Below are 12,155 nucleotides of genomic sequence, written 5' to 3' on the forward strand. Positions count from 1 at the left end.
TCTCGAAAAACAAAAAAAAAAAAAAAAAAAAAAAGAGAGAATGACTTCACCAAATTGTCCTCTAAACTCTATGCAGGACACATACACGTGCACACATAATACATAAAAAAATGTACAAAGAAAAAAAAAAGCACTAAAAAAACCCACCCTAAAAGTCGGGATGTAGTTGGTATTCTCTAGAGAGTGTAGAAAGGGGATCCTAACAGGCAACTGAGGGTTAATACTCAGTGCTTCCTTCAGTCTATCCCATTCATTCTCAAAGCAGAAGGTCTGAGCTTACCCGAAATCAGCACGGAAACATGGCCGGAAGAAGAGTGGGCAGCGGGCCACTGTGGAGACCAGGTATGAGTGTGTCTAGCATGGAGGATGCATGTATGTATGTACATTACTTATATTCCTGGCGCCAATGGCAGTCAGAAGAGCAGGTCAGCATCCACGGAACAGGAGTTAGAGATAACTGTGAGCCACTGTATCGGAGTTGGAAACTGAAACTGGAGTCTCTGCAAGAGCAATGTGTCCTCTTAACCACCACGGAGCCATCCCTACAGCCCTTTGTGGACTATGGAGATTTTTGATCACCAACAGACCAGATATGCTAGAGATAGCCAAGATGGGACTGGGAGCACTCAGGGACCATGCTCAGTAGTTACTGGAGTAATCACACAATGCAGGACTTCAGTCAAACTTCCGTGCCTTATAAAGAAACAAGTTTTCAGATTCATTGCCAACAGACCTAGACAACAGTAAATGCCTAAGACCTTTGGCATGGCTCAGAAATGGAGCACTTGTGTGGGGAGCCGACAGAAGGTGGCTATCATCCTTGCAGCCATCTTGAGCCATATACCCTGACAAGAGACTTGATTACAACAGCCTACAACAGCTGAGCACACTCTGATAACATATTGTTTTAGATACCCAGGATCTTCCCTTGGATGTGTGAGACTTAAAGGTATGATTTAGGGATAAGACCTAAGGGCGTGACTTAAGGGTGTGACTTAGAGGCGTGGCTTAGAAGTGAGACATATAAAAGAGAGGCAGACAGAAGAAATTATTAAGTATTAGGCACTTGGGGTAGGCACTTGTACTCGAGACAGGCAACTAGGGATTAGACACTTGTACTTGGAAGAGTACTTGAGACTTGAGACTTGAGACTTGAGACTTGAGTCAGGTAACTTGGAATTGGGAAAGAGACTAGCAACTTGGAACAGAGATTAGGATTTGAGATTTATTACAGAGGAACTAGGAATTAGGACTTGAGACTTGGTACTAGGAACTAGGGACTTGGAGAGAAGAAGAGAAACTGAAGAATAAACAGGATTGAATCACACTCTATCTAGTCTCCATTCTTCGAGTCCGTCATCACTCTCTTGCTGAACCCCGACCCGTGGACAGGAGCAGCTTGGGACAGTGTGGGCTCTAACAACTTAGCCCCCAAGGCTTTTGGCAGTGTGGGTTCCAATACTGATAGAGCGGTCCATGACATTTTGGCCCCCAAGCATGGGGTAGAGTGGTTCTCAACATTTTTGGCCCCCAAAACGTGGGGCAGCTGGGCAACACACTTGCTTAGAATCTATGCAATGGGGAGCTGGGGGGCATGGCCCAGCAGTGAATACTTGTCTCCAATCACCCAGGAAGGATTTGGAGTTTGGTTCGGCATTAGAGTGCCTGCCTAAATCCTCCCAGTGAGGAGCTGGTGGCGTGGCTCAGGGTAGAGCTCTCTCAGAGCAAGAGGAATAGAGAGTCTTAATTCATCCTGTGAGCATCACCCTAGGAAACCTCAAGCTCTGATTCTTACCCAGAGATAAAGTCTAAGAAACCTTAGGAGAAGCCTTGGGACGCAGTTGGTAGACTGCTCGTTTAGCACACATGGTTTGATTCTCAATACTGCTTAAAACTAGCATAGTGACTCATGTCTGCAATCCCAGCCCCTGGGAGGTGGAAGCAGGGTCAGGAGTTCCAGGTCTATCCTCAGCTACATACGTGAGTTCAAGGGGGGGACTAGGCTATATGAAACCCTGTGTCAAATTTAAAAAAATGAATGAAAAATATTTAGGAGAGTTAACTGGAGGCATCCTCTGTCTGTCTGTCTGTCTGTCTGTCTGTCTGTCTTCTTCCCCCCCCCCCACCCACACACTTTTCTTTCTCTTTTTTGGTTTTTCGAGTCAGGTTCTGTGTAGCCCTGGCTATCCTGGAACTCACTCTGTAGACCAGGCTGGCCTCGAACTCACAGATCTGCCTGCCTCTGCCTCCCGGGTGCTGGGACTCAAGGTGTGCACCACCACTGCCCACTGAGGTATCACCTCTATATGACTGGAATTAAAAAGGATCAACAATCGTGAATATTTCCATTATTTGTTTTGTTGTGTGTGCTGAGGCAAGAACTCCCTATATAGGTAGACTGGAATTCTCTGTGTTGTTCATGCTGGCCAAAAATATGACATGCTCCTGCCTTAGCCTTCCAAGGCCTGGATGGACATGTGTTGTGTAGAGTATCTTGAGTTCTAAGAGTATTGTAGGTACTGTGTTAAATATTTTATATGGCTAACCTTTTTAAATTCTCACGAGCACATCTAGAAGGTGGCCCTGGCCCTGATAATCACCCATCTCTTCCAGGTGAGGAGAGTTTGGGAGAAAAGGAGTGATTTGCCTAAAGACACCGAGGCAGGAAGTGTGAAGGCTAGGCACTGTTATCTAGCATCTCAAGAAAAACATAACATCGGCCCAGGAAAGCGCTCCAAGATCTGGCTAGTCAGAGGCTAAGTAACCGAGGGATCACACTAATGAACAACTGGCTAACACGATTGCCTCCAACCTCACATGTCCATCCCTTGCCTTTCCAGTCCTTGGGATGAAAACAAACGCCTGACAAGGAAAGGCTGGCATTGCAGCTCAGGGAGGAAGTGTGTCTCAAGCACCCCTGGCACTGCTTGGGAGGTGGAGACAGGAGGATAGCGGGTTCAAGGGAAGCCTTAGCTACATAGCCAGTCTGAGGCCAGCCTGGGCTCCTGAAGACCTTGACTCAAAACAAACAAACTCCAACCAAAGCCAGGTAGTTCAGGACGTTTGCTGATGTATCAGAGAGGTTGAGTTCACTGCACAGGTGCCTAGGTGGATGCCATTGAAACATGGGTGCCAGCCAATTCCCCTACTTGCATTCATCTTTAAACCATTTTATGGCAGGGCTCTCTGAGGTACCAGCCTGTCTTTCACGAGTCTATCTCTGAAGCCTTGGTTTTGAAGGATCTTCTCTCCACGCACCTCAAACACTCCTGGCTTTGGGACGCCTCTCTGTCCTTGTTAGTCATTCCCCTGTCTATGCTAGAGTCTAACTAAACACAGTGTGTCATAGTTATTTATGCTCTGATCTGGTCCCCCAACTGGACTGTCAGCTAGCTTGGAGAGTGTGTATTGTTCATATCCGAATCACCAGCGCCCAGGGGGCAATCACTCTTAAGATTGTTGAGTGACTAACACCATGAACACCATTGTGGACCCAATCTGTTCAAGACAGGCACAGGGGACCACCTTCAGTCTTATGTCAGCTGGGACTGGAATGAGATTTTATTTACTTGATGATTTTTAATTTTGTTTTATTTTTTTTCTTATTATTTTCAAACAGGGTCTTACTATGTGCCCCAGGCTGGCCTCTTTGAACTAATTTTTCTGCCTTGGCTTTCTGAACTATGATTATAGACATAAACCATCATTCTTGGATGTACTTGTTGAACACAGGTGAGTCTAGCGTGGCCTTGAACTCCCCATGTAGCTGAACATGACTATGAAAAATGCATTTTCCTGCCTCCATCTCCAAAGTGGAAGGACTACAGACATGTGCCAACATATCAGACCCCCCCCCCTTCTAATAAACTGCTCAGACATAATCACCTGCAAACCATTTTAACATGGCTGAGCAGTGGTGGCTCACACCTTTAATCTCAGCACTGGAGGAGAGAAGCAGGCGGACCTCTGAGTTTAAAAGGCTACGTAATGAAAATCTGTCTTCCCCTCTCAAATTTTAACGGTTGTATGGGAAAAAGGATCTCTACATAGCCTAAGTTGACTAGAACTCATCATGTTGCCCAAGCTGTCTTCAAACTCAAGGCATCCCACCTTCCTCAGCCTCCTAAGTGCTTAAACCACCTCTCCAGCTCTGTCTCTGTCTTTCAAGTCTGGGTTTCCCTGCCGCCCTCTTTCCCCCTTGCTGGAATTAGAGGCTTGTACTATCATGCCTGGCTTCCGGTTTTTTGTTTGTTTGTGTTGTTGTTGTTGGTTTTTTTTTTGTTTTGTTTTGTTTTTTGCTTTAACACAAGGTCTCAGATAGCCCAGGATGGCTTGAAAGTCATTATGTAGCTCAGGCTGGCCAGAAACTCCTAATTCTCCTGCCTCAGCCTCTCTAGTTTACAGGATTACAGGTGTGAGCCAGCATACCCTGTTTAGGGATTTTTAACGCGGCCAAGGCACACCCTAACAAAACCTACACTATGAAAACGCCTGACAAGCTGAAATTAGACCGGGGTAAGGGCACCTATAATTAAGGAGGACCCGGGCGTGCCCTGCAGCAATCCCGGCATGCATCACGGCAGTCCCAGAGTGCCTTGCGTCACACACACGCACAGAGCCGGTGAGCAGAGCGGCGCCGACGCAACGTGAGGTTCTTCTCCAGCGGTTGCGTACGACGAGGCAGAGGCCACATGGAAGTGTAAGCGACACATCCAGGGGAAACTGGGATCAGCTGGGGACCGTGAGGCCGCTGGCGGCTAGACCTCCGGACCGGCTCCCAGGACGATCCGGCGCGCAGGACGGGTGGGCGGGGTGCACGGGCCGGAAGTACCTGGAGGTGGGGCGGCAGGGGAGGGACCCTACTGGTGTGGGAACCCGCTCCCCTCCCACATATTTTGGGGAGGAGAATGTTGGAAGCATAGAGAACTTTTCTTTTCTTTTCTTTTCTTTTCTTTTCTTTTCTTTTCTTTTTTTTTCTTTCTGGTTCTGGGAATGAAACCCAAGACCTTGCACGTGCTTTGGAAGTAGTGTGATTCTGAGATGCGTCCCAGTCATAATCACCATTTTGTGATGTGGGCTTTGCATATGCTAGGACAACACTTTACTACTGAGTCACATCCCTAACCATCGCCATCACCATCGTCGTTTTGTAATGATGGAAGCGGTACAGTGGTACCCAGGACTTTGCTAGGCAAAGGCTTTGCCACTGACTGCATCGCCACCGGTTATCACCATCGTTACTTTGGAAATTACGGATGGTAACCAGGGTCGTGAACATACTGGGTGTGCTAGTTTTCTTTCTGTTGCTATGACAAACACCATGACCAAAAGCAATTTAGGGGCAAAAAGGGGGTTATTACAACTTATACTTCTAGGATACAGTCTATCATTGAAGGAAGTCAGGGCCAGAACTCAAGGCAGGAAACCGAAGTTTCAGAAACAGCTCAAGTACTCTGCTCTCTTGATTTCCCTCTGGTGTTTTCTAACTTCTTTATATAGCCCTAAAGAACCTACCCATAGATGGTGGCACCTTCAGTGGTCTGTATAGCTTCCTTTATTTTTATTTATTTTTTGGGGGGCGGGGCTTGGAGTCAGTGTTTCTCTGTGTAGCTCTGGCTGTCCTGGAACTAGCTCTGTAGACCAGGCTGGCCTTGAACTCACAGAGATAGGCCTGCTTCTGCCTCCCAAGTGCTGGGATTAAAGGCCTGTGCCACCATCAGTTGGCCAGGCTGTACCTTCCTGCATCCTTTAAGAATCAAGACAATCTCTCATGGACAGGCCCATAGGCCAACCTGATAAAAGACAGTTTGTCATTGAGGCTTCTCCTTTAGTTGATTCTAGGCTGTTTTAAAGTGATAGTTAAGACCAACCAGGAAACTAGGCAAAGTTTTCTTCCCCCTCCCCCAACACAAGGTTTTTCTGTAGAGCTCTGGAACATGTTCTTTAGACCAGGCTGGCCTTGAACTCAGATATCCACCTGCCTCTGTCTCCTGAGTGCTGGAACTAAAGGCGTGTGCTGCCACTACCTAGCAACTAGGCAGATTTCTGAGCTATATCCTCAGCTGTTGTTGGGCTAGCCTCTTCTTCCTTCTCCTCATCATTATGGTCATCCTTTTGTGATGCTGGGATGGTACCCATGATCTTGCACATGCTTGGCAGGTACCACTGAATGGCAGACACTGTCCAAACCATTATTATCACTATTATTGTGTGGTGCTGGGGATAGAACCTAGGGATGCTAGGCAAGTGCTTTACCACTAAGCCACACTTACCCCCATTATCATAGTGTGCTGTTGGGATGGAAGGGAACGGAACATGCTGGACAGTCACTCTTCCAACAACAGAGCCACCCTAACAGTTTATTTTTCCACACGTTTTTAAAGAAATATTTTTTGATGGGCAAATAGAAGTTTTTGCATCTACTCCACCTGCAGACTTTATATACACACAGCTGGCATACCTAAATTGTGTTATTATCATTCATGTTTCTTTGTCTTCTGCTCCGTTGTTATACATACTACAGTTGGTCAGACTTTTTTTGAGACAAAGTTTTAAGTACCCCAGACTGGCTTTGAACTTGCTATTTAGCTGAGGATGATGGAATTCTGAAGTCCTGTCTTCACCTCAAGCCACATTAGATTAGCCCTTCGGTCTTTGAGATGGGGGGGGGGGTCTCTCATTGTGTAGCTCAGGCTGTCTGGTTCAACTTTCTCCATGTCTGGGTAGCTGCTGCCAGAAACCATGGAAATCGTCAGCTCTCTAACACGACCCTGGCTCTCCTCCTACATCCTGCTGCTTGGCATCCTTTTCTTGCCCCTCCTCTTCTCTTGCTGGTGTCCAGATGTTGAGCACTTTCATGCATCATCTTGGGACATTTTTCAGCATTCTCTGTCACTAATCATATTTATGATGACGGTTCCTCAAAATGTTTCTGACCCTTTGTCATTTTTTTTTGGGTTGTTTACATCAAAAATTTATCTTCCTTTCCAGTCATTAGACAGTCTGTTACCTATTTTTTTTCTCTTTTTTTCCTATGGTAGGGTCTCATGTATCCAAGGTTAGCCTTGAACTCACTATGTACTTAGGAGAACCTTGAGCTTTTCTGATCCTCCTGCCTCTACTCTCCCAGTGCTGTTCTTGCTGGTATATGACACCATGCCCTGTTTATGTAGCACTGGGGATGGGGCTCAGGGCTGTGCATGTTAGGAAAGCTCTCTGCTAACTGGGCTACATTCCAAGCTCATGACACACACACTCCCCAACCCCCTTTTTTCTTTTCTTTTTTTTTTTTTGTTTTGTTTTGTTTTGTTTTGTTTTGTTTTGTTTTTCGAGACAGGGTTTCTCTGTGTAACCCTGGCTGTCCTGGAGCTCACTCTGTAGACCAGGCTGGCCTCGAACTCAGAAATCTGCCTGCCTCTGCCTCCCAAGTGCTGGGATTAAAGGCGTGCGCCACCACGCCCGGCCCTTTTTCTTAAGGCTTTAAAAAAATTTGTTTTTGAGACATAGTTTCCCTATGTAATTCACTATGTTTCTTCTGTAATTCACTCTCTAGACCAGGCTAGCCTCAAAGTCAAGAGATCTGTTTGCCTCTGCTTCCCACATACTGGGGTTAAAGTCATGCACTACCACTGCCCAGCTAAAATTATTTTTTATTATGTGTGTCTATGTGTTTGTCTGTGGGTTTATGCATGTGAGTGCAGTGCTCTTGGAGTCCAGAAGAGGGCGTCAGATTCCCGCTGGAGCTGGCGTTACTGGTCATTGCCAGCCACCTGATGTGGGTGCCGGGATTCAAACTGAGGTCCTCTGCATGAGCAGTACCAGCTCTTAACTGCTGAGCGGTCTCTGCAGCCCCCTGTACCTTTGAGTATATGCTCTACTATATGGTCAGAGTTGGGAAAAGGGACATTGTCTTCCTTTTACAGCTAGCAATATGGAGACTTAGAAAAGAGAAGCAACAGATGCATCACAAACCAGCAATAGGCTTAGGACGAGAGTGCCTGTTGGCTGGCTGTGAGGTCGGAGGGAGACTCTGGTGACGTGTTCATTGACTTTGACGCTTTCCGTTTCCTTGTATCAAAGGGTAGCTTTTCAGAACATGAATTGATGGCACGTTTCTCAAGCTTAGAGAAGTTTAGCAATTCCATTCGTCATCCCGTTCCTAAGTCAAGTGTGTGGCAATCAATAGGCACTACTCACTTTTTTTGTGTGCATTTGTGTGTGCTTTTAAGGAAAGACTGTCAATAGATCATTTTGTTCTGTGTATTCAGAATTCTGTTTTCCAAAGTGCTTGTTTACTTCCATTGAACTGATCCAGCACACTCAGCAAACCGCAGGGTAAATTTCAGATACTAAGCCAGCTTCAGTTCACTAAGGAGTGGCTCGAGGACACTGAGTAACTGCCCACCTACGGCACAGACGCCACAGTCTGTAAAATTCACTTGGGGCCAGGTTCATTGTCCTAGCACTTAGGAGTGGTGGCAGGAGGATCACAAAGTTGAGGGCAGCCACAGGTTCCAGGCCAGTTTGTGTTACCTAGTGTGAGCCTATCACAAAAACAAAATGAAAAGACACCATCTGAGTGAGCTGGGGCGATCCCGCCTCCTCCTTCCAAATGCTGAGATAACAACTGTGACTTCATGACCCAGCTTTTTTTTTTTTTTTTTTTTTTTTTTTTTTTTTGACAGGCTTATCATTCAAAGCCTAGGCTAGCCTTGGATTTCTGATCCTCCTGCCTTACCTCACAGGTGCTAGATTTATACTGGGTGCCACCAGAGGTAGCTCATGTGTTAGCAACTTTATTTTATTTTATTTATTTATTTATTTATTTATTTTTTGCATTTCAATTATTTGTGAGTGTGTGTATATGTCTTGGTGCATGTGTGGGGGTCAGAGGACAACTTATGGGAATAGATTTTTCCTCCACTCTGTGGGTCCCTGTGATGGCTTGGCGGCAGGTCCCTTTACCTGCTGAGGCATCTCACTGAGGCCTTACTTGTTAACAACTCTTTTAAGAAATTACATTTATTTATCGGGGGTACATGTGCCACACCACATATGTGGAAGTCAGAGGACACCTTGTGGGAGTTAGCTCTCTCTTTCCACCACACAGGATCAAACTCAGGCTGTCAGCCTTGGCAGTAAGTGACATCTTGCTGGCCTGTTTGTTCGAATTTCAGCATGGAACATATTTGCCATATTGTCTTGCACAAGCTCTCTCTCCATGCACACATATCCACACACATCATACAGAGCCACTGGAGACGTGCAGACGACATGCCAGTATTTCACCCTTTGGAAAAATACTTTTTAAGCTGTGCAGTGGTGAAGCACGCCCTTAATCCCAGCACTCAGCAGGCAGAGGCAGGCAGATTTCCGTGTTCAAGATCAGCTTGGTCTACAGAGTGAGTTCTAAGACAACCAGAGCTGTACCTTTTGTCAAAAACAAACAAAACAAAAAACAAAAACCCAAACAATAACAATAGAAAATCAACCCCTTTTTAGATTTATTTATTTCATGTCTATGAGTGTTTTGCCTGCATGTATGTGTACTGCATTTGTGCCTGGCATCCACGAGGTGAGAAGAGGGCATTGGACCCTTTGGAACTGGAGGTGCAGGTGGTTGTGAGCCACCATGTGGGTGCTGGTTACTGAGAGTGTGTTCTTAGGAAGAGCAGAAAGTGCCCTTAGCCACCAACTCATATCTCCAATTTCTTCATCCCTTCTTGGAAAGTGACATTGTTGTAAGTGACCACAATGCTATTATCATAGCTAGAAAACTTAACACTGATGTCAATTCAGTGCGTGCCCAAAGTTCCAGTTGTCTTCATAATGTCATTTGAAGATTTTTTTTTTTAAGTTTTAATTTTAAGCCAGGCAATGGTGGTACAAGCCTTTAATCCCAGCACTTGGGAGGCAGAGACAGGCAGATCTGAGTTTGGGGCCAGACTGGTTTACAGAGTGAGTTCCAGGACAGCCAGGGCTATGCAGAGAAACCCTGTCTTTTAAAAAAAAATTAAAAAAAAAAATAGTGTGTGTGCATGTCTCTGTGTATGCTATGTGTGTGGGTGTCTGTGAGTGTCTCCATCCCCTGAAGGTGGAAGTAGTGGTGGTATTTTTGAAATGCCTAATGTGGGTGCTGGCAACCAAACTTGGAATCTCTGCAAGAGGAGCAAGTGCTTTTAACTGTTGAGCTATCTTTCCAGCCTCAGTAATGTCATTTAGCTGGGGTTTCTCCCTGTACCGTGAAGGGCTGCATTGATTGCACTCTTCCTTTGATGTCCTTTATCCTAGAACAGTTAGGTTTTTTCCTGTGACATTGGCCTTGAGATGGATGTGTGTTTTAGTTTAGTCAGATTATGGAGTTGAGCGCCCACTAGTGGCGTGGGATGCAGTCACCACCGATGCCTGGTTTGGGCTCTGATTGACTTCCTAAATTACTCCTGCTTTGTGTTTTCCCCAACAACCTAGTGGTAACTGTACTTACCGAGGGTAAAAACTGCCTTTGAACGCATTTCCCTTGGGGCTGGAGAGATGGCTGTGTGGATAACATTTGCTGTCCTTGGAGAAGACCTGAGTTCTGTTCCCAGCACCCATGTCAGGTGGCCTGTGACTCCCTGTAACTTCCCTGAGCTATCTTATGCCCTTTTCTGACCTTCGTAGGCACCTGAACACACATGCACACATACACATAAATAAATTAAAAATTCTTAAGAAAAGAAATTTCCAAGATGTACAGCTCATGCATGCCTTCACGGGAAAAGGTGGTTAGCACAGCCACTGGCGGAAGATGTGGCGCTAGGACTTGCTAAGCACATGCGCCACCGCTGACCTCTATCAGTCTCGCATTGGCCTTGTACTGAGTAAAATCATGCCTACAGTGTTTTGGCATTTAATCTGAATATATAGCTGAATGGCTGGGCCTTAAGATCATTCAGGCATGGTGGTGCACAACTACATTCCTAGTACTCAGATGCCTGAGGCAGGAGAATCATGAGTACAGAGCTCAGCTTGGGCTACATAGTGAGACACTGTCCCCTAAAACAAAAAGAAATGAAAACTAAGGAGGGGAAGGTGGGGGAAGGGCTGGAAAGCAATGAACTAATTGGTCTGTGCCAGCCAGAGGCTGTCTGCAAGGTGCAGCGTCTGCATCTTCTCTTGGTCCTCACACAGACTCAGTGTGCAGGAGGGCTGGAGAGCGTGGTGGTAAGCAACATGCGCCAGGTCCTGGGCTAAATCCCTGGCACCCTATTTTTTTTTTTTTCTTTTCAAATTGTATGTGAAAGAGAATTCCCAATTGCCTCCTCTCTCCCTTCCTTCCTCTCTCTGTGTCTCTCTGTATTTGCTAAAGAAGACAGATGATGTTTGTTGGATTCTGACATTCTTATGTCTCTTACATCTATGTGTGTGTGTGTGTGTGTGAGAGAGAGAGAGAGAGAGAGAGAGAGAGAGAGAGAGAGAGACAGAGAGACAGAGAGAGAGACAGAGATAGGTAGAGAAAGAGAAACAGACACAGAGAGAGACAGAGGGAGACAGAGACACAGAGAGACAGGCAGAGAGAGACAGGTAGAGATAGAGACAGAAGCAGACAGAGACAGGTGGAGACAGAGAGAAACAGAGACACAGAGAAAGACAGAGAAACAGAGACAGATGTAGAGAGAGACTGAGAGAGAGACCATATAGCCAATGCAATCCTCTTGCCACAGTCGTTGGCATGTTCTGCTTACAAGCACACACCGCCTTGCCCACTTCTGTGCTAGCTTGAGTAGTTGGGCGGTGACTTGGAATGGCCAAGGTCACATTTCTTGATCCCAGCAACAGAGTGGCATATAATTTGGAAATGACATATACCAGTGACTCGAGATTGGAGCCATTGGCCCCGAAGAGATCTCACAGGAGCAGTGAGAGCGACTGTAACTCAATTTCAGGCAGAAACAGGAAGCCTGGGGGCTGCTTTTCTTGACTAAGTGGATGTGATTTGATTTAACTTTTTAGGTTTTTGTTTAAAAAACAGGCTCTCATTTAACTCAATTTGGCCTTGTAGTCTGTGTAGCTGAGGGTGACATTGAACTTCTGATATTTTTGCCTCTGTCTCTACCAGGCCGCCATGCCTGGTATATTTGGAACCAAGGCCCTTGTGCATGCTAGACAAGCACTCT

General features: G+C 46.0%; 1 protein-coding gene across 5 annotated transcripts in view; it reads left to right on the forward strand.

Moving 5' to 3' along the window:
- The first annotated feature begins 308 nt into the window (after positions 1 to 308).
- The window catches only part of Crcp (CGRP receptor component), a 41,501-nt gene continuing 29,654 nt past the window's right edge, over positions 309 to 12,155 (forward strand). For 3 of the 5 annotated variants that reach the window (XR_013107075.1, XR_013107076.1, XM_076923037.1), the window contains exon 1: positions 4,552 to 4,699. Coding sequence is in view for 1 of the 5 variants with exons in the window: in XM_076923037.1 (XP_076779152.1) it covers positions 4,692 to 4,699 (8 nt within the window). In the remaining 4 variants the exon portion in view is untranslated. Of the gene's footprint in view, positions 343 to 3,619; positions 3,733 to 4,551; positions 4,700 to 12,155 lie in introns of those variants that run through there. The other 2 variants (XM_076923039.1, XM_076923038.1) reach the window with 2 other exon arrangements.

The sequence above is a fragment of the Arvicanthis niloticus genome, chromosome 24, assembly GCF_011762505.2.
Source record: "Arvicanthis niloticus isolate mArvNil1 chromosome 24, mArvNil1.pat.X, whole genome shotgun sequence".
NCBI classification, from domain to species: domain Eukaryota; kingdom Metazoa; phylum Chordata; class Mammalia; order Rodentia; family Muridae; genus Arvicanthis; species Arvicanthis niloticus.